Raw genomic sequence first — 20,567 nt, forward strand, 5'->3', positions numbered from 1 at the left:
CCGCCCTCCGCCCGACTCGTAACGGCTATGGTGTCTGTTAACTTCCCTTTCGTCTTCAGGTAGGCGCGTGCTTTGGCGGCTTTCTCTTTCTTTGCTGAGTCTGCTTTCATCGTGTGCGTCGATGTGCTTTCTCAATTAGCGTCGTCTCTCTTCTCCTCCTCGTCCTCGGCGCTCCCTCTCCCGTCCACTCCAGTGCCCCCCCCCCCACGCTTCCCCTTCTCTTCTCCGCACCTCTCTCTCTGTCCTCTCCTTTGGGTCATTGTATGGAGGACAGAGAGAGAGAGCAGTCAAGCGTGGTGGCATAGATGTGTGGAGTTTGGGATTCAGATTGGTATGAGCGAAGAGGGCGTGCAGGACTGCGCGGCGGCGGTGGTGTGGGGGGGAAGCGTGAGGCGCTGTTGAAAGGAGCGATACACGCATGGGCCTGTAGTAATCTCGAGCAAAGTCAGAGAAAACCCAGGAAGCGATGACAGCGCAAACCAACAGTCCCCCGCCCCCGTCCTTGGCGGACTGACTTTGGATTTGTAGCCACTCACCCACTTTTTCTCTTCATTGCTTGATACCCTTCCACGTTACACCTCGTCTATATCACAATGGGGGGTGGGGAGGGAGGCTGAAGAAGAGCCACAGGCATTGACATGCTCGTGCGTGTGTGTGTGTGTGTGTGTGTTTTTTTTACAGGACTCTTCTCGCCTCTTCCTGATGCGGTTCAGGTGTTGTTTTCATTTCAGGTGATTTTTACTGGACAATCTAAAGGGAGACGAAGACAGAGAGACGGACAGAGGCGCGTACGAAAGGGTTCTCCTCCTCTTGTGGTGGTCAGTGCCGCCGTTTTGTTATTCCCACACGCGCTGCTCCACGTGTCCTGGACGCACGCACGCAGAGCCAAGTGAGCTGAGGGGGAGGGGGGAAGAAGGGAGGAAGAAGTGTTCTTCTCACTTCTGCTCATGGGATCATCAGATTTACCCCCTCCTCTTCCTCCCCCTCTTCTTATATTCTCTTCTGCTTCGAGATGCGTGGGGCTGCTTAAATTCTCCAGCGAGCTGATGCATTCAAGTTTCTATCCCTCTCTCACTACGCTCTGTATGCCGCTCTCTTCTCATTATGCCCTCCTCTCCCTCTCTCCCTCTCTCCCTCTCTGCTTGCCAACCCACATAACGACTGCGTGCGGTGTGTACTTTTTCTGTCCACACTCATCCCACCGATGTCCTCTTTTTTTGAGGGAGGCGGGTGGAGGGTCGTGGAAGCGGACCGACAGACGGGCAGTGGCTTCGCTTGTCGTCGTCTGCCCCACTCTCGCAAACGTCCCTACGAGTAGGCCCATTTTCCTTATACTACGCATCCGTAGACCACTGGCCCACCTGCAGGAGCCCCAATACTGCAGGCCATCTCTTTTATGTCACGCTCCCCTCGCTTTGTTGCTTCTCTTCGCTCTTCGTAGATCTCCAAGTTTCCGCTTTCCTTTCGGCGTTAGCGTAATACTAGTCACGCCTGCACAGCATGAATAACGTTTTGCTCGTGAAGTTGCAACCGGCTCTCTACTTCCTCTCTTTCCTTCCCCCCTCACCTGTCCCTATTAGTCCTTCGTCGCTGTAGTGCTACGCAGTCCTCTTTCTTTCTCTGACTCCCGCTGCTCCACCGCCGCTCTTATGCAGGATGCAAGCCTACATTGATAGCATCTGCAGCCGCAAACCACCGTCCACGGCGCCACCGGTGCGGCCAACGAAGAATGCGCTGCTGCTTCAGTCTCACAGCGAAGCAAAGAGGCGACAACGAGATCAAGCTCAAGCAGACGGCACCAGCGCTTCGTTGAGGCACTCGTATCCGCAACCGCGTGCGGGTGCTGCTAAATGGGCTCTGAAAAAGGCTCCCCCGCTTGGGCCGCCACCCCGCCCTCTCGCGCGTCGTCCTCCGTCGCCAGCGGCGCATGATGAGCTCACTCGGACTCCCGCTGCTTCCTTCGTGGCGGCGGCGTCACCGTGGCACCCGCTTTTTACTTCTCCCTCGCCGTCGCCGTCGACTTCGCCGCAGCGGCAACAGAAGGGACGCCATACATCGGAGGCGGACGACACGGCTGGTACTCGAGAGACACACTGGCCCACGCTGAATCAGCTGGTAGAGACTGACACGAGCGCGTCCGTCCCAGTAGCGGCACACAGTAGCCGGAGGTTGTACAATGAGAACGTGGTGAATGGAGAAGATGAACGTCGAGAAGTGGACGCCATGCACTCCTCGGCAACAGAGAGGAGCGGTGGTGCCGCGGTGTCGCCCGCTCGTCCGTGGAGGTCTGTATGGGCTCTGTGGAAGCCCCCGTCACATGAGGGGCACCTGGATGTAGTTCAGAGCAGCGCGGCTTCGCCGTACCCGACTACTTCCCGCCCCCAGTATCCTTTGTCGTCGTCATGCGCACCTCTCGCCACCCACCCGAGCTCCGAAGTGGAGCTGCTGCACAATCTACGTCTACCTGCAGTGCGTCCATCGATGACCACCGGTACGCCTAGTGGCAGCACTATTGTGGCCATTTCTGGTCAGTCCCCCACTTCCCCGCCGAGGGCAGTGGATGTGAGCGAGGCTCCCCAATGGCGTCACCCGGTCTTGGCACCTCAGCAGCAGCAGCAGCTGGCAGGAGTGGACAAGAGTCGCGTGGGCTACTACGTTAACGCTAATTGCCCAGTTCATGTTGATGGCATTGCCACCACAGAGCGCCGGCCAGCCTCTCCACCGTCTCGCCCGTCACTCCCGTCGCTTTTCTCCTCCGGGTTCTTTGACCGAGGGCCCGAGGCAGCCATGCGTCGCCGTGCTGAGCGACATTCCAAGGTGGCGCACCGTGCAGAGAACCTCCGTGCGCAGTCGTCTTCTACGGTGCAGAGCGCAGCCTCTTCGTCTACGAAGCAGTTGCAACCAGCGAGACAGCCGCGACCTGGCGCAGATCATCGCTGCCGTGATGTGGACAACTGCAGTCTCCGTGACTTGCAAGAGGGTTTGTACACTCGACTACAGCGACGTCTGCACAACCTCGCCACCTCCTCCTCGGACAGCGCCTCGCCAATGGACTCAAAGGCTACCTCGAGAAGCACTTTATCAACCCTTCTGCTCACCGATATGGATGCAGCGGTACGCCTCTGGCGTGATGCACGGCTCGCGTTCCGGCAGCAGGCGAAACATCGCAGCTGTATACATAATGTGCAGCGCAGCGCCACAAGGAGGGGTCAATTGCCCAGTGTGCAGGAGGACGAGGAGGATGTAGTGATGAACGGTGTTGTGCGTCGCATCCTCGAGGAGCGGGCCGCCTCGCGTGCATACCTGTTTGCGGGTGCCGCTGCTGCGAACCGCGAGGAGAGCACTCCATGACCCACAGCATGTTTCTCTGTGTGAGGATGCATGTCTGCGAGGGGTACAGTGGGGTGGGGGGGGGACACGTAGCTGTGTGTCGCTTTCCCCTTTTTCTTTCACGTTTGGTACCTCCATATTGGCCGCGCTGCCGCTCGACTCGCACCTCCTCTCCCCAAAACGCCCAGCAAAACGGAGAAAAGAAGAGGAAACGTCCCAATAAGTGCGCAAAGGTTTCCTCTTGAGCCTCCTGTGTGAGGGGATTCATGCACGTAGGCAATCTGCTCGTGTACTGTCGTGCTTTGAATGGTACTCACGAGTTTGGGTGTAGTGCACACCACGCCGTGCATCTTCTTGCGCTGCGAATACTCACTTACCTTCGTGCTCCCCTTCCTCCTCCCGCGCGGCTTTCACTTGTACCGTCTCTCTTTTTTTTTTTTCGCTCTCTTCTTTCGCCGCCGCCCCCCCTCTCCTTTGGCGTTGTTGCCGCTCTAGCGCTGCTATCGGCCACAGCAACGTGCCTGACCTGTGAGTTTTTGTCTGGCCGCCTGACACCTCCGCTCACGCACCATCCCCCACGGCCTCTCTCTCTCTCTCTCTTCCTCCGTTGTATTACCTTTTTTCTTCCTCTTGTCTGTTCCTGCTGACGCAAGCTCTCCTCTGAGCCTCTCTAGAGACTTGTGTTTCGTTGGCAACCACTACTACGTCTTCCTCCTCCTCTCTCCCTTCCTCTTCGCCGGTTTGAGTAGCGTCGTCGAGGACGGTCATCAGCATATAAGCATACAGGAGCAAGCGGCTACAGGCAACAGCAACAACAGCCATGGATCATTCTATCATGGTGGGCCAGTACGCGCTGGGCAAGCAGATCGGCTCTGGCAACTTCTCCAAGGTGCGATTGGGCACCGATCCGCAAGGTCGCACGTGGGCCATCAAGATTGTGGACAAGCGCCGTCTAAAGAAGGAGAACATGGAGGACCAGATGCTCCGTGAGGTCGCCATCATGCGCAGTCTGCGCCAGCAGAATGTGGTGAAGCTGCAGGAGGTGCTTCAGTCCACCAACCATTACTACCTGGTCCTCGAGCTAGTTACAGGCGGTGAGCTCTTTGACAAGATTGTAGCCGCCAAGCGTTTTGACGAGCCGACGGCGCGCCGGTACTTCCACCAGCTTATCGCAGGTATGTACTATTGTCACTCGAAGGGCTTCGCCCACCGCGACCTGAAGCCAGAGAACCTGCTGCTCGACGCGAACGGTACACTGAAGATTTCCGATTTTGGACTCAGTAACCTCCAGCAGGACGTGCTGCTGCAGACGATCTGCGGCACGCCAAACTATGTTGCGCCGGAGGTGCTCATGGAGCGCGGCTACAACGGGCTCTCGGCAGACATCTGGAGCTGCGGTGTAGTGCTGTACGTCATGCTGGCGGGGCGTCTACCCTTTGAGGATCGAAACATGAATGTCCTTCTCGGCAAAATTGAGCGAGGTGACTACCAGATGATCCGCCACATCAGCGACCCTGCCAAGGACCTCGTCGCACGCATGCTGACCGTTGATCCACGCAAGCGTATCTCCATGGAGGATGTCATCAACCACCCGTGGTTCCAGGTCGAGTGGGATCCGAAGCTGCTTTCCACATGAGGCGCGGTCGATTACGGAGGTGATCGGGTAGGGGAGTGAAGCCCATAGCGCGAGTGGCAAGACATGTCGATCTTCAACCGCACCTAACCTTTCTTCTTCCCTGTGTGTGTGGGTTTTTTTTTCTTTCAAACGTAGGGGGCTTATTCTGTCAGCAAACAGCTTACAGATTTCTTCCAAACTCCTCTCCCCAATCCTCGCGCGCATACATGTGCACGCGTGCAGGTCTCTCGAGGTGTTCCGTCACCCCATTCTGCAATGGAGGCCATTGTTGTCTTCATAGTTCTTTTTTGCTTTCGTTTTATTGGTTGTGTGTTTTTTCTTTTTTTTTTTCGTTTGTTTGTTTGTTTTCGGTCTTTTGGGCACATCCTTGTCACTGTGCGTGTGCGTGTGTGTGTATGCTGCGCACCCCTTCCATGTTTGCATCTCTTTGCCGTTTGTGTGTGATGATCGTCGTGACGCCGTCTTTCTCTGTCGTTCTTGAGCTCCTTTTTTTTTCGCCTGTTGCGTGTGTGCAGGTGGAACACGCCACTTCGTACGCACACATCCACCCCCCCGGCACCTCCGCAGCACGTCTCTGCACCCCGTCCTTGTTTTGTTGGTCCACTTCCCCCCTCCCTGCACTTCCATCTGCTTGTGACCTCCCTTCTCCAATAGGCCAACTCGTCATCTTTGAGGTCGCCGCCCCCCCCCTTCTCGTCCTCACTCCGCATTACGTGTCAGTGGGGCGTTGTCTGTGCCATGCGTGCCCATGTGTGTGTGTGTGTGTGCACGTGACGCGTTTTTTTTGTCCCTCTTTCCCCCCTCCTTTCTCTCTCCATCGTGACTAACTTCCCCTTTCTCTTCCTCCCTCCCCCCTCGACCTCGCACTTGTCTTCGCGTGTGTGTGTGAGGGTGAGTGTGTACAGTTGTGTAAAGTTGATTCCAGCTCCTCTTTTTCCTCTTCGTTGTCTTTCTGACAAACCCACTCACCCCCCACCTTCGACATCCCCTTCCCTGTCTCCCTCCCCTACCCTTCCTCCTCGTGCTCCTTCGCTCACCCTCATGCACACACACACGCTTTCCCTTTCGAAGTTATGTAGCGCTCTCGTTGCCGAGTATCCGTTGGTGTTTTTGCAGTGCAAAGATGTATAATTATACAGGTGTGCGTGGTGTGGTGTGGTGTGGTGTGGTGTGTGTGTGTGTGTGTGTGTGATGTTTTAGTCTCCTGCTTGCCTGTGCTGTGCTCCACTCTTCTGTGTTTCTTGTTGTTTGTGTTCAGTGTGGCTGCGTTACGTCAACCGCTGGCATCCTTTCTTTTGCTTTTCACTTTCTTTCTCTTGCGTGCGTGTGCGTTTGTGCGCGCCCAGTCTTCCCCGCTTGATGCTGTCGGCTATTTCTCGCGTCGCCGCCGCCTGCCGCGCTTGTTGCACAGTTGTGACTCGGATGTAGAATCACGGAATCCTATTCCTTTCCTTTTCTCTCTTTTGCTCGTGTGGGGTTTGCTGGTGGATCGGTGCGTGCGTGCCTGTACCTGCGTGTGCATGTTCAGTCGTCTAATGCACCCGGAAACAGCGGGGCGGGCCAGCCGCTTGCGTACGCTCACCCACAGAGATGCACCTCCCACTCCCACAACATCCATCCCCCCCAAAGGTAGTGCGCGATGGTGAGAAGGATGGGCTCACACTCACGCACATACTCCCGCTAGCAGACTGAGCGCGCAACTCGCGCGATCCGATATGTGCAGCGGCGAGCGACTCTCCCTTTTTTTTTGCCTCGCTTTTTCGTTCATTTGCCTTCACCCCCTCGTTGCTTTGTACAGTAGTTTGCCAAGCACCCGCGGCAAACATGCAAGGGGGGGGGAATGGGGGCGGGTGGTTTGCTGGTTACGTTGGCATAGGCGAGTTCTTAGTTGTGTGTAGCCTTTCATTTTTGATCGTTTGGGACAACACCCCCAAGAGCGAGCTGAGTGGCGGGGGATCAAGTCAGTGTGCACGTCTGCCAAAAGGCATCGAGACAGAGTCGTGGAGGTCCTCGCAACTGCGATGCGCGCGTGTACGCCAGTATCACGTCTCATTCGACTATGCACCGTCGCACGGAATTGTCTGAGCATAAGCCCCTCTCTGTTTAGGTCGATGCCCTCAGAACTGTTGCACCCAAGTACCTCAGGCGATGCTGTTGGCTTCCTCCATGTAGTTTTCTTTTGCCTACTCCCCACCACCGTTGACTCTTTCCCCGTCCCCTTCCCCCACCTCTCCATCTATCTCTAATGAGCGCTCTATGTTTGGGCTGCGTTGGGGCTTCCTCTTGTACTTTCTCACTCTGCGTCTTTTGTCGTCACTCTTACTCACACGCATTCTCCTCCACTCTTCCTCTTCCACTCTTCCTCTTCCTCTTCCTCCTCCTCCTCGCTGTTTGTCGTGTGGAGATGTGCGTATGTGTCGCTACTCTTGTGTATCAGCTGCATTCCTGAGGATCTCCTCTCTTTCGAGCTCTTTTCTTGCGTGAGTGCGAGCCACTTTGCGGTCCTTGTTTGAGTTCGGTGTAGCGTTTCTTCTTGATTTCCCGCTCCTCTCAGTTGTTATCCTGCGCATGCGGACATACACAGAGAGAGAGAGAGACAGAGACAGAGACAGACAGCTTTTGCACGCGCACCACACCGCTTTCCCCCTCTCATTTTCTCTTTGGTGCCCCTCTCTCAGTGGCGCGCGCACACAAACAAACAGAGAGAGGGAGAGAGGGAGAGAGATGTGTGCCTCAGCTGGGGTGACGCGGCTGCATCCTTCTGTGCATGCGGGAATGGCTGTCGGTGTGTGTACCCAGCGAACGGTAAGGTTGCTGTTGCGTCTCTCTTCCTTTCCCTCGTTGGATTTCTTTCTCAGAAGTCGAGAAGAAAATTACTCTGATGCCCCCTCGAAACCAACATAAAATGGGAAAGTCACAGAGACATACTACCACGACGTGCACCAAACGCTCACGGACATGCTGGGTAGTAAGTCCCACCATCCTCAGCCCTGCTTCACCAACTTCCTCACCCTCCCTCAGCAATATCCATGCGCGCATGGTTATGGAAGTGCGGGAGCGGTGCATTGATTATGTTCTGTGAAAGAGAGAAGTAGTCTGCGTGTGTGTGTGTGTGTGGGCTTCTTTCCCCACTTTTCGCTTCCACTTTCCTTCCACCACGCAACGGGACCTGCACCAGCCGTCCTGAGTCCTTGCGAGCTCCTGCAAAGTGCGACACGCTCTGCCCTCTCCTCCCCCCGACGCCGCTATGCTTCTTGGGGCTCTCTCCTCACACTGTATCTCAACCCCCTCTTGTCCCTTTCCCTCCACCTCTGCTCTTCCCACCACCTTCCTCCTTCCCCTTCTCTGTGCGAGTATACCTCTCCTTCACCGGTGTCGCTCACACACACACACACACAAAGTGTAGTGTGCACCCTCTCGGTTGTTGTTGTTGTTGCCTTTCCTCTCTTTCCCTTCGCTGCTTTCTTCGTGTTGGGGCACAGACAGACACGCGCCGGTAAAGTATCACCTATCGCCCTCACTGACCCTTTCTCTGTTACCCACAACTGTCCCACTCGCCAGTGCACTTCAGACGAGGTTCAGTATAGTGGACCTGTGATAGTGGCCGCGAAGCTGTTTGTTTCTTTCTCCACCCCTACTCCAACCATTCCTCTGTCTATCGAGGCCGCCTTGTGCGTAATAACTGTTTTAATCAAGCATTTCAGAGCAGGTATTGTCCTTTGCTTTGCGTGTGACTGTGGGTGGATGGCTTGTGAGTGCGACAGAGGTCCCCTTGTGTCCACCCGTCCTTCCCCCCTTCTTTGGGTTGCCTTCCCTTTGATTCATCTCGCTGCGTGGTATGGGGTGAGCGTGTAAGTCGTGTGCAGGTGTCCTTCCCCCAACGCCCCCACTGGTGTGTTTATGTGTTTGTCTTTTTCTCTCTGTCGCTCCGCTATACTACTGCCCCCTCCCCCTCCCTCCCTCCCTCTCTCTCGCTCGCTCCACGTAAAGCTCTCCTTCTCGCCAATCTCATCGAGGCTGGCCTCACCACCCTATCCTTCTCGTTGCCCCTCCCCCCCTTTCTTCCCCCCTCCCCCTTTGCGGGTGTAGCGAATCACTTCTCTCCGTTCGTTGGCCCTAGCCCTCACCCACTGAAGCACCGGCGTTGGTGCTGTGCTACTGAGGACGCCCACCAGCACACAAGCGCGCAGAAAAAGTCAAACCCGCGCTGTTGTGTCTCCTGGTGTCTGCCCAGCTACCTCCATTGATCGATACCGGATCTTGTAGGCAATTCGTGCTGCTGCTATTCCCCGCTTCTTTTACCCTCGCCTCTAAAGTTGCTCGGTGGATGTTCGGCTCTGTCCTCGGTGTGCCGTTCGTGAATATCGCTCTCTCGCTTGCTTGCACTCAGACTCTTTAGCTCTCTCTCTCTCTGACGTGTGAGTCGTCGGCGTACCTGCGCCGAAACGTGGCTGTCGCTCCTCTCTTGGGTCTTTTCGTTGCCTTTGAGAGTGTTTTGAGACTACTGCCGTAGTCATGCCGAATATCGCGGCATCTTGGGTGCCTCCGCACCCAGGCGGGGGCCAGCGGAGTGATCACTCGAACAACGGCAGGGATGCTGCAGCGGCCGCCTTGGAGGTGTTTCAAGACTTCACGTGGTACAGCGCGACGCTGCTCTCGCACCTCTTTGCGTTGGAGCATGCGCAGCTGGAGCGAGCCGCGGCAGTCGAGGAGAGCCACCGGCGCGCCGCCGCAGCTCACAGCCCTCAGCTGCTAATGAGCGCCGCTGTTGAGGCTGTGAAAGCGACTGCTGGTGTGGCACCTGCTTCCGCCGCTGCAGCGACGTCAAGGAAGATAAGTGACCGTTGCTCTCTCGGTCAAAAACTTGAGTTCGAAAGTGGTGAGTCCGGCGGTGGTGATTATGGCAGTGGGAGTAGTGGCGCCGAAGCACTGGCAACACCGTCACTGTCACCGTCTGCCCCCGACGAGTCGCAGAAACTGTCGCAGATTGCCACGCAACATCGGCCACACATCTTATTAGGGTTTTCCATGTTGGGTGATGCCACGGCGAGGGGTGTAGTGGATCCAGTGTTAGCGGACTCTGCCACGCGATGGGCGCTTCCGCAGGCTACCAAGGTTGCCGGGCTACCAGTTGCCCTTCCTGCTGCTGCTCCAACAGCTGCGGCCAAGACGAGTGCATCGGACACTGCCATCACGGCGTTGCTGACTGTCTTTGATGCCTACTACTTCCCATCGGACCTCTTCTACGCAGCTGACACTGTCTCATCTGCCATGGCTGGAGAAGATGGTGAGAGGGAAGATCCTGCACTCCTCGGCGGTGGCTCCAATGCCATGCATGTGGCAAGAGATGGCGCGAGGAGCATGCCACAGGGGGGCACTACCTCCGCCGAGGCCACAGGTCCGGGAACAGGCAGCGGCACCAACGCACCTTCGGTAACGGCAGAAGCGCTACGTGAGGCCTTTCACGCCCTCTTGGTACTGGGTCAGCGCTGCGCGGTTTTTGCCCTCAAGCACCGCGGCATTATCGGTTGCAGCGGCGACGCAGCGGCAAGTCTCACTGGGCGTGGCTGTGCGGACTTTGAGAGTGAAGGCGACACCGACCGTCGCTACTCTCCTCGCATTGATGGCGAGAATCTGCCCACTACCGCAGCCGCTGCCCAGATGGATGATGTGACAGGCACCGGTTTCTCCTCCGAGGACGACGCGAGAGCAGACGAAGCGGTGCAACAGGCGGCCTCTGCGTCGCTGCAGTTTCTTCTCCAGCTTGCGTGCAGCTGTCCATGTGCCTCTCTCGCGTACGCGGCGCAGCTTTGCGTCGCTCACGCGCTGGCTGTGCAACCGCCTCCATGCAACTCGACCGGCTGGATCGCACGGCAGCAGCTGATGCGTTACCTACCAACGCTGCAGCCGCAGTCCCGCGGCACGTCTGCGGCGGATGCAAGTGTGAACAACACCTCCGTTGGTGGGCTTCAGAAGCATTGCAGCCTCGGAGGTGGCGGTAGTTCAACAGCGTCGGCGAGTAGCAGTAGCGGGAACAAGAGTAAATGCGTTCCTACCACGCAGCACGTGCGGCCGGAGGACGCGATGCTGTGGTTTGATACAGCTGGTGAGGTGCACTTGATGACTGCCCAGCACTGGTGGGACGCTCAGCAGCCGCAGCATAGTGCGACGTGCCTCGCGTACTGCGGCCCACTGCCGGCTACCACCGCCCTCCCAACAGTCCAGCGCGTGCTCATGGAGGAGGAAGCATACATGGGGCCTAACGGCAGCGCCGCGGCGGCGCTAAAGTCCGTGTTGGAGGCGGTCTCGACTGAAGTATGCCTTAACGCCCGCGCTATTCCGGGCTCTCCGTCGTCGCGTGTTCCTACGTCCTTGCGACGGCGCCGCGGCGTGCATCACTTCGTAGGGACCAGTGCTGGTGGGTCCTGCTTGTCCACCGGTGACGGCGAAGACGGCGTGGCTGGTGGGCGTGAGCAAAATCGGTCTTCAAGGCTTGCCGGCGCGTGTGCTGCGGTGGCAGCGACCAGCGGATCAGGCGCTTCCGTGGGACGCGCGCAAGGAGCCGCTGTCGTGGAAACGTCCAGTCGCTTGTCAAAGGTGGCAAAGCGGCGCCGAGCTCTCCTGTTCGCACTCGCCCAAAGTCATTTGCTCCCTCCTGTGCAGCAGCTCGCGACGTCCAAGACGCTTCTATACGGCGTGTTCATGGATGGTGGGGAGTGCCCGTCCTATTACAAGCTTCTCTCTCTCTACCCCGAGGTGCTTCGCGCGCATCACGCAGCGCTGAACTATGTCCTCTTTGGAGAGGGCCCGCTCTTGGTGGACATGCGGCTGATGGTTGCGGTTATGGCAGCGAGCAGGCACCGCTGCGAGTACCTCGTCTCTCGCTTTTCGGCACTGCTCTTGCGCTACGCAGAGGAGACGAAGCTGGATGAGTATGTGGACGACGACGACGACTGTGGCCCTGGGGGTGGGTGCGGTATGATGCATGGTAACCACCACGGCGGCCTCTACAGCAGCAGGGACACCCGCGGTCATGCTGCGTACGGCGACAAGGATGCTGCCGATACATACGAATACGATGATGGCGCCCACTTTGCAAGCACGTCGACTGGCCTGCGACAGCAGAAGCAGCGGCACCATGACACATCGGCCACTGGCTGCTTTCGAGGTCACTCTCGTCAGCGCTGGATCACGCACGGCCCACCGGAGCGGTTGCGCGCCGTCCAGCATTTCATTGCCCTCGCCGCCCACACACCGTGGACTCTCGGCGAGGAGGAGATTCGCAACATCCTGGCATGTGGTTGGACCATTCCGGAAGTCTTTCAGCTTGTAGCCATCGTGACGCAGGTAGTGCCGCTCTGTGGCTTCGTCATGGGCCTCTTCGTGCCAACGGAGCCGTGGACCATGACGCTGCTGCCGCTGGAAGTGGTGGAGCAGCTGAGTCATCGCGCCGTTACGGAGGACGTACTTGCCGGGTCTTCTGGTAGCATGGGTAGTATCGGGATCGGCGGTGGTCGAAACGGCGGCGGCGGCGAGCGCGGTAGCCAGGCGGGCGGCCGGGCACCATCTGCGCAGGAGGACGTGTATCGCCGGTTCGCTGGCGACGACAACGTGGTCAGTGAGCAGCGCATCAAGGGAGGTACCACCGCCGCCAACCCGCCCACGCTGTGGCGCAGTCGTTTCACCTGGAACGATGTGGGGGCTACTTCGATGGAGCACTACTACCCCGGTGCTGCAACGCTTCTCAGTGAAGAAATGGAGTGCTACTTCGATGTGGTACGGCAGCTAACCAAGGCGGATTGTGTGGGGCTGATGAGCCCCGACTATGACCCCTCCTACGCCTTCCGCTCCCTCCAGCTCTACGTGCAGAACCTTGTTGGCTTCATGGTGGAGGACTATTCCTACAATGATATCAACAAGGTGCTGCGGCGTCCAGCCAAGTGGTTTGCGCAAGTGCTGACGATGCGGCCAGAGACACTCTCTCGCAGCGAGGTAGTGCGCTGGTACGTTCCGACGATCCCGCCGATCGGGAAAGCGTCCAACACGAGCGCCGAATCTTCGCTCGTGACGCACCAGCTGAAGCGAGAGATCGAGTTACTGTCGGTCGTGGACAGCGCGCGGGGTGGCCACCGCGGTGGCATCGAGTCGGCCAGCGCACACCAGGACAACGGTGATAAGATACCCCCCACCCCTGCCGAGGCAGCACGTGACGCTGTCGAGTCGGAGGCCCTGCAGACCGCCTTGACCCTTCAGGACGAACGAGTACTGCTGCTGATTGCCCTCGCTACGATGGAGGCCCGCAAAGAAGGCCTTCTCCACATTCTTCTGCGACCCGTATGTGCGGTCCTGAACAACATGTGAGCTCCAGCGGCGGTGGCGGTGGGTGAGCACGACTACCTGTGTGCGTATTTCTTCAGTGTGTCTGTCGCCAGTGTGGGCGCTGGTGTGCCCCACCCCCTCTTTCGCTCATCAGCTGCGCGCTTTCTTTCTCTCTTGCTGCGAAGGTGCAGCACTTCCGTCTGCCTTGCTGGCGGGGCATACCTCAGTGCGTGGCATCCGAGGGCTCAGTTCCTCCCGCGCTGTGTGAGGGGAAGCCAGGCAGCTCTCCCTGCCCCTGCCCCTGCCAATGCCGAAGGACCTCTGGTGGTGACTGGGGCAAGTGCCTACAAAGCAGCAAGGCCAGGGCGATTTATCACTATTCTTATCGGCAGTCAGGTTCTGGATGGCGCTGCGTCGGAGCGACCTGCAGTAGTGAGCACACTTGTGCCATCTACATGATGGGCAGAGTGTCAGTGTGACTCGGACGCATCTCACCCGGCCCTCGCTGCCCACTGGTATGGGAAGCCTGCCCCCTCCCCCTCCCGAGGGGGGATGCACTGCGTGGTAGTGTCGGCATGATAGGAGCGACTGTGGGGCGACCAGCGAGATGAGGAGTGCGTAGAGTTTGAGGCAGGGGCCGTGCTTGAGATGACTGAGTCGGCGCAGTGCTGTAAGGCGTGTCTGCAGCTGCTTCGCACCACGTAAAAAAATCTTGATGGGCCTGCGGGAGGGGGGAGGCGAGTGGGGTTTAGGCCCGTATTGTAGGGGAGGGAATGGTCATGTGGTAGGGAACACAAGTGTGATTGAGACTGTGTGCGGGGGTGGCGACGGCTGCCGCCCGCTCTTTTCTTGTGTTCTGTCTGGAGTCGTTTGAAGCCTACGTCTTATGTGCTGGACTGCTTGCCGACATGAGTGTTCTTGCTGCGTCCGTTTTGCTGTTGTCGTCGTTACGCCCTTCGCTTTGCTCTCCCCCTCCCTTATCTCTTCTGTGGCATGCCAGCGTGTTTCTCTGAGCGCCAAAGTGAAAGAAAAGAGATCGATGCTGTATGGGGCGGCGCCTTTGTCCACTTCTCCCGAAGCCCACTCACGCCTGCGGATACGTCGCCTCAGTCCCTGATGGGGGAAGCCTCTCTCCGTTGTTGCTGTTTTCCTCCTAGGTGTGCACTGATTTGTCCGTCAATTACACAAAGAAAAGTCTGAAACAGCCACAAATTCGTCCCACTAGCAATGGGATGATCTGAGACACACACCAACACAAGCTGATGTGACCATGTGCGTGTGTGTCTGCACGGCGTCCTTGAGCCACTGGGAGCTTCGATCCATTTTGCTCTTCTTTGTTGCTCTTCATCTTGTCTTCTCCTCTGATCCGCACACTTCTTTCTCCCGTGTCGGTGCACGCAGGTGTCTGTGTCAGCTTCACTGCAAACCGTGCTCTACTTCAACGCATGTCTCCTGCCCACCCCTCACCCCTCCTCACGTACCTCCTACCCCTGCACGTTTGTGTAGGCGCGTATATCTCCCAGCTACCGTTGAACCTTCATTACTCCCTTCCTGCTGTCGTTTCCTCTTATCTCATTCATGCAGGCTTATTCTCTCTCTCCCTCTTTTCTGCTTCGCTCCCGTCCTCTTCGTTCCGCGTGTTTCGCTGCCGTACCCCCTCCCTCCACACACACACACACCCACACACATACGTCTTCCCCCAATTTTCTCCATCGCTTTTCTCCTCTGGCGTTCACGCGGTAGTCGCTTGCGTGTGGGCTCGAGTACTCATCCTTCGCTTTCCCTTTTGCGCTGCTCTCTCGACTCGTTTGCGTGGGTTTGTACGCGCTCCCGGGGCCGCTGCCTTTCTTCCCCCCTTCCTCTCCTGCAAGGCGCCTGTCCTTCGCCTGTTCTTGGGCACAGCCTTCGCTGTGGGGATGTGCAGCACCAGGCAAGAGGGCCTTCACAGCAGCACTGAGAAGCACACCGACAGAGGGAGGAAGGAAAGGAATGGGCGCTCTTTTATTCTTTCTCTTTAGCGAGTCTACTACACCACGAGCAGGTCAGCTAACAGACGCACGTACGACCGCAGACCACCCATGCCTCTGCTGGACTGCGGCGATGCCAGGGAGCGGGGCCCACCCAGCACCGTCTGGCGTCGCTCCGCCCACTGCAATGCCACTGCATACAGGGCAGGCCAGGCCCAGGCTTAGAGGCTCGGCGTCACTGCAACGAAGCTGAAGTCGGAAGACAGTAGACGGCTGCCTCGATTTATCGACCCGTCGGCACGAGTCGTGCTGAGCTGGTATAGTCGTGATCATCACACCGCCCGTCTCTTCAGCACAGCACCAGCCCAGACCTGTCCGCTGACACCAGGCAGCCCGCAGCGCCGCGTACCCGAGGGCACGCTGCAGGCTGCTTGGCTTCTCCACAGAGAGAGGGGTATTGAGCACCGCTGAGCACCTGCCTTGTCTAGATCTGCAGAACCAACCTGTGCAGCCCAGGCTTGTGTACGGCGCAAGTCGTCGTCGTTTTCTCGATCTACAGTGTTGCATTGGGCGGGGACGCCATGGCGCTACCAGAGAATCGCGACAGTACGCTTACCTGGAACAGAGTCCTCGACTTCCTTCTCGTGCAGACGCAGCTTTTTCGCGGGCTTACCCGCGGCAGCGCACGTTCCGGCGACGAGCAGGTGGCGGGCCTCATGACTCTTCTGTTGGACCTCGAGCATGAGCAGGAAAGGGGAACACAGTAAGGAAAGGGAAAGTATTCGTTGCGGAGCCGGAAATCGTGGTGCCACTCTCAGGGGCTGAATAAAGGGGGGGGGGCAGGGCAGGGCAGCAGACCTGAGCAAAAAAAAAAACAGCGGCGAAATGAGGCGAGAGCATTCGTGCACGCCGCCGCAGCGATGGCCAGCGTTACTCAGCTCGCCAAAAGCGCGAGACGATTTGTGCCGAGTGTTCGGAATGCGACACGGTGTGCGCAGCGTCGCTGCTTCTGCCCACAATGCTGGCTATTCGCAGTCCCGGACGACCCTCCGAGGGACTTCCACACGGCACTCTCAGCATCGATGAACTTGATGTCCTCCTCACCTCCCCAAGCACCCGCTGGCCGGAGTGCTTTACGAGCACACAACAAATATGGCCTGCCTTGGCACGCACATCTTCAGGAATCCGCGCGCCAGGTGAGCGCGAAGCCCGGCAGTGCAGCTGCCCGAGCTTCTCTAGCGACGACTATGATGGAGAGCTCGAGTCGTGCTGATTTCAACTCACCCCGTTTGGTGACTTCTCGTAGGGCGCATTGCTGCTGCTCTCCAAGTGATGGTGTTGCTCTCCGCATGGCGCATCGCTGGCCACCCTGTCTGCGAGTGCCACAGCGTGAGCTGAGCGGGTGATCTAAGTGGGGATTACAGCGAATGCACGACGGAGGGGGGGGTGCATCACGCCGATGACAACGGTCGGCGCGGTGTGCGGCCTCTGCACCGACACGACACGGGGCGGATGTAGAGCCGCGTGCGTAAGCTGGGCGACAAAGCACGCCGTCACTACGGGGATGCATTGGGGATGTCACGGGCCGACGGCCAGTATGAATACCGCAGGGCACTAAACGGTGCGCCACGCATTTTAGGCTTTCGCTTCCTTCTCTGCTGGGGCTACGACTCACCCTCATGTTGATGGCGGTTCTGCCCTCGCTTGCTTTCCGCAAGGGCTACTCACACAGTCACGCCATCAGCGCGGAGCACCACGGCTCCATTAACTGATCTGCCATACGTGATCCACGGCCTGCTACCACATAACATCTAGTGAACCGCCCCCCCCCCCCCCCCCCCCCCCCATGAAGAGGGGGTCGAGCCGCGATTCGTCATTCCAATCACGGAGGAATACAGCCGGCGACCCGGGGGGGGTGAGGCAGGAAGACATGCGACTCCGCGCTCTCGTCCGTGCCCCAACGCAGCCCATACGCGTAGCAGTGCTTCTGTGTAAACGACTCGCTCGATTCCTGCTGGTATGGTCGCTGTGTAAGCGGCACGATTGCACCCGCGATCAACGAGTCGGGGCGACTGAGGCGAATATGTTGACTTGCTCTCACGGCCTCGGTGTAACTCACTCATTTTCTTCTCCTTCCCCTCCTCTTCCCCTCACTCTCTTCCCCTCACGCTGGCGAAAGAACGGAAGTATTCCATACAAAAACACAAACCAGCGCAGAAAATGCCGACCGAACTACTTGACGATTCCACCCAGGACGCCGAGGAGGAGTTTATCTTCAACGAGTACGCCATCGATGACAGCCTGGACCCTCTGAACCGGCTCTTGATGTACTATCAGTCGGACTTTTCTCTGCAGCGACTTGTGCTGGTGCGCGAGCTTTCCTCCACCGCGCACTTCGCCGGGTACGCCGAAAGCGCGCGCTCTATTGTGCCGCTGCTGACGACTTTCACCCAAGATGCTGAGCCGGTGGTGAGACAGGCCCTGGTGGAGCAGCTGTTCCCGCTTGCGGAGTTCTTTGTGCAGCAGGGCAGTGAAGCGGGCTACCAGTGTTTGCTCAACGCCTTCCTCCCAACAGCTTTCGAGTTGCTCGTTGATAAGAATGTGGAGGTCGGTGTTGTGGCGCTTGAGGCGATTCAGAAGCTGGCCCAGCTTGTCCACAAGGAGGACGTGCAGTCACATTTGCTCAACGTGGTAATGACCCTCGCCCATGACGAGCGTGCAGAGGATTACCGCGTCGTAGCGGCGCAGCTCTTCAACGATCTCGCGCCGCAGTTCGGCAGTGAGTTCTCAACGACGGTGGTTCTAGGGGAGCTGGAGCTGCTCTCGAACGACTCTAGTTTCACGGTGCGCCGCACCGTTGGCAGCAACCTCGGTGGCGTATGTGCTGTGCTCACGACCGAGGAGGCTCAGCGGACGGTGTTGTCGCTGTACATCACTCTCTGCGGGGATGAGATCTGGGGTGTGCGGCAGGCCTGCGCCGAGTCTATTGAGAAGGTATCAAGTGGTCTACCCGAGTTGATGCGCGTTCAGTTCATCGTGCCAGCCTTCCAGAAGCTGCTCGAGGATGACTCTCGCTGGGTGCGCACGCGCGCCTACGAGTCACTAGGCCGCCTTCTCCACACCCTGCGTAGCGAGGACATCAGCCCTGAGCTGCTGCGCCTCTTCACTGATATGGCCTTCCAGTCCGACAACGTGGAGAGCCCACTCAGCGAGTACTGCGCTTACTGCTTCCCAGCTGTGGTGCAGGCTATCGGCCCGTCTCGCTGGAACGAGATGGCAGATGCGTACGCGACAATGCTAAAGGATGTGCAGTGGAAAGTACGCAAATCCCTCGCCTACTCGCTGCACGAGATGGCTGCGCTCCTCGGGACGAGGGTGACGGAGGAGGCCATCGTGCCCGCATTTGAGTTGCTGCTGCGCGACCTCGACGACATCAAGCGCGGCGCCGTCCTTAACGCCGAGAGGTTCCTCGCCTTAGTCACCCCCGCCACACGCGACCGTCTTGTTCCTCTTCTGTGCCATGTGCCGCTGGAGAGCGAGAACTGGCGGCTTCGCAACGAAGTGGCGAAGCGTATTGGCGCCGTCGCCGTACTGCTCTCGCCCGACAGCCCCTCTTTTCCGTCCGTACTGGCGCTGGTGTCGCGCCTGCTCGACGATAGTGTCATGGAAGTGCGCACCTCCACGTACGAGCCGGTAGCTATTATCCTCAAGCACCTGCGCGCGGCAAATGACGAGAAGTACCAGAACTACCTCGCCTCGATTGTCAAGCTGGCGACGGCGTACAGCTTCCGTGGGCGGCAGATGTTCGCCTACGTCACGGAGCAGGTGGTCAAGGTTGGCGCCGACGACGTACTGGAGAGCGCGTTGCTTGACGGGATTGTGAAGTTGGCAATGGACCCCGTCGTCAACACGCGCCTCGTTGTCGACAGCGTGGCGGGCCGCACCATTCTGCGCAACACCAAGTGGGCGGAGAATAATAAGGTGCAGGAGGCTATCTCAGTTCTGCAACAACAGGCAGCTTCGCAGGAGGTGGTAGACGTGGCGGCTGAGGCCGCAGAGGCAGCCGTGGCAAATACCCAGATTTTGAATGGCAGCGAGAACGGCGTCGGCGAGGCTGGCGGTATGGGGATGCAGCGCGAGGAGCAGCAAGCGGACAGCGGCGGCCCTTCCCCGGCTCTGCAAGGCGGCCCTGATACCGTGGCCAATGGAGCGGAAGGTATCGTGAGTGAAGACAACGACAGCCCAGGGTGCGGGCTGTGGTCGCAGGGCACGCCAGCCGTGTCAGCAGTGGCACCTGATAGCACTAGTTCAGTCCCCTTAGGGGGTGCCACGGCGGTGGGGGATATTTGAGTATGCAACTCTTCTTGCACCTCTACCCTGTCTTCTCCATGTGTGAGTGCGTAAGTGTTTGAGGTTAAACGAGTAGCTCGTGCCTGTGTTGCATGTGGCGGAGGATGCGGGCATTTATGTATTTCCTTTTTTATGTTTTGTTTTGGCCCCAGGAAGGGGAAAAACTCTCCGTGTGCATGTGGGCGCAGGCCGTCACACAGAGATGCACACAGGCGGGGCACCAGGCTGATGAGACCAGAGAGACTCAAGATGCACACGTAGAGGGGAAAAAGGATAGAGCATGTGCAAAAGACAAGGGGAGAGAGACCGCTGTGTGCTTGTGTGTGTGTGTGTGTGGGTGGGTGGGTGGGGGTGGGGAGGGGCGGCGCGTAGTGCAGTTGTCCCCATCATACGCAAAGGCGATCCAGAAAGGAGAAGGGCAGGAGAGGTGTAAAGAGGCGGCCGACACCAAGGCACGCAGCAGGGGCAACACCATTCTAACTCAATGGGTTTCAAGGGAGGAAAGCAAGGGTACATGGCAAAGAAGAGTGTTTGCTGAATGCCTGTGTGCCTGCATGTATATTATGTATGCGTAAGGGTGTGTCGTGGTGGTGGTCGAGGCGGGTCTTTACTCCTTTACTTTTCTCCTGCCATCGTCTTTTCCACCGTTTCTCCCTTCGCCTATCCCCCCCCTCTCTCTTTCGTTTTTGTGCTCGCCTTTTCCCCGGCTTGTCACACCCGCACTCGCATGCGCGCGTTGGAGACGAACAGGAGCGCGCCTAACACACACACACACATGTGTATGTGTGTATGCAAGCCCACTCCTCTCTCCCCCTCTCCTTGCTGCACTATGCGACGCAATGCTTTGGGTTCTGCGGGTGGGCATGTAGGCAATGCGTTGATGCGTGTGCTGATGTGTATGCCAATGCTTGTGTGTGTATGTGTGTGTGTGTGTGTTGTTGACGACGACGTCGTCCCTGGTGGTG

The 20,567-nt window shown here is 58.2% G+C and overlaps 4 protein-coding genes across 4 annotated transcripts; all 4 read left to right on the plus strand.

Annotated features, from left to right (window-relative positions):
• Positions 1-1,656: 1,656 nt before the first annotated feature.
• LBRM_18_0710 (hypothetical protein, unknown function) lies at positions 1,657-3,351 on the plus strand (the record flags this gene model as incomplete). The annotated part of the gene is made up of 1 exon (XM_001563945.2): positions 1,657-3,351. The coding sequence occupies one exon, from the start codon at positions 1,657-1,659 to the stop codon at positions 3,349-3,351; it is 1,695 nt and encodes a 564-aa protein (XP_001563995.2).
• A 799-nt stretch (positions 3,352-4,150) lies between these two features.
• LBRM_18_0720 (putative serine/threonine kinase-like protein) lies at positions 4,151-4,966 on the plus strand (the record flags this gene model as incomplete). The annotated part of the gene is made up of 1 exon (XM_001563946.1): positions 4,151-4,966. One exon carries the CDS (start codon positions 4,151-4,153, stop codon positions 4,964-4,966), a length of 816 nt encoding a protein of 271 aa, XP_001563996.1.
• Positions 4,967-9,481: 4,515 nt separating this feature from the next.
• On the plus strand, positions 9,482-13,327 carry LBRM_18_0730 (conserved hypothetical protein; the record flags this gene model as incomplete). The annotated part of the gene is made up of 1 exon (XM_001563947.2): positions 9,482-13,327. One exon carries the CDS (start codon positions 9,482-9,484, stop codon positions 13,325-13,327), a length of 3,846 nt encoding a protein of 1,281 aa, XP_001563997.1.
• Positions 13,328-17,472: 4,145 nt separating this feature from the next.
• On the plus strand, positions 17,473-19,602 carry LBRM_18_0740 (conserved hypothetical protein; the record flags this gene model as incomplete). Its single annotated transcript, XM_001563948.1, has 1 exon — positions 17,473-19,602. The coding sequence occupies one exon, from the start codon at positions 17,473-17,475 to the stop codon at positions 19,600-19,602; it is 2,130 nt and encodes a 709-aa protein (XP_001563998.1).
• Positions 19,603-20,567: the final 965 nt, after the last annotated feature.

The sequence above is a fragment of the Leishmania braziliensis genome, chromosome 18 (assembly GCF_000002845.2).
Source record: "Leishmania braziliensis MHOM/BR/75/M2904 complete genome, chromosome 18".
Classification (NCBI taxonomy): Eukaryota; Euglenozoa; class Kinetoplastea; order Trypanosomatida; family Trypanosomatidae; genus Leishmania; species Leishmania braziliensis.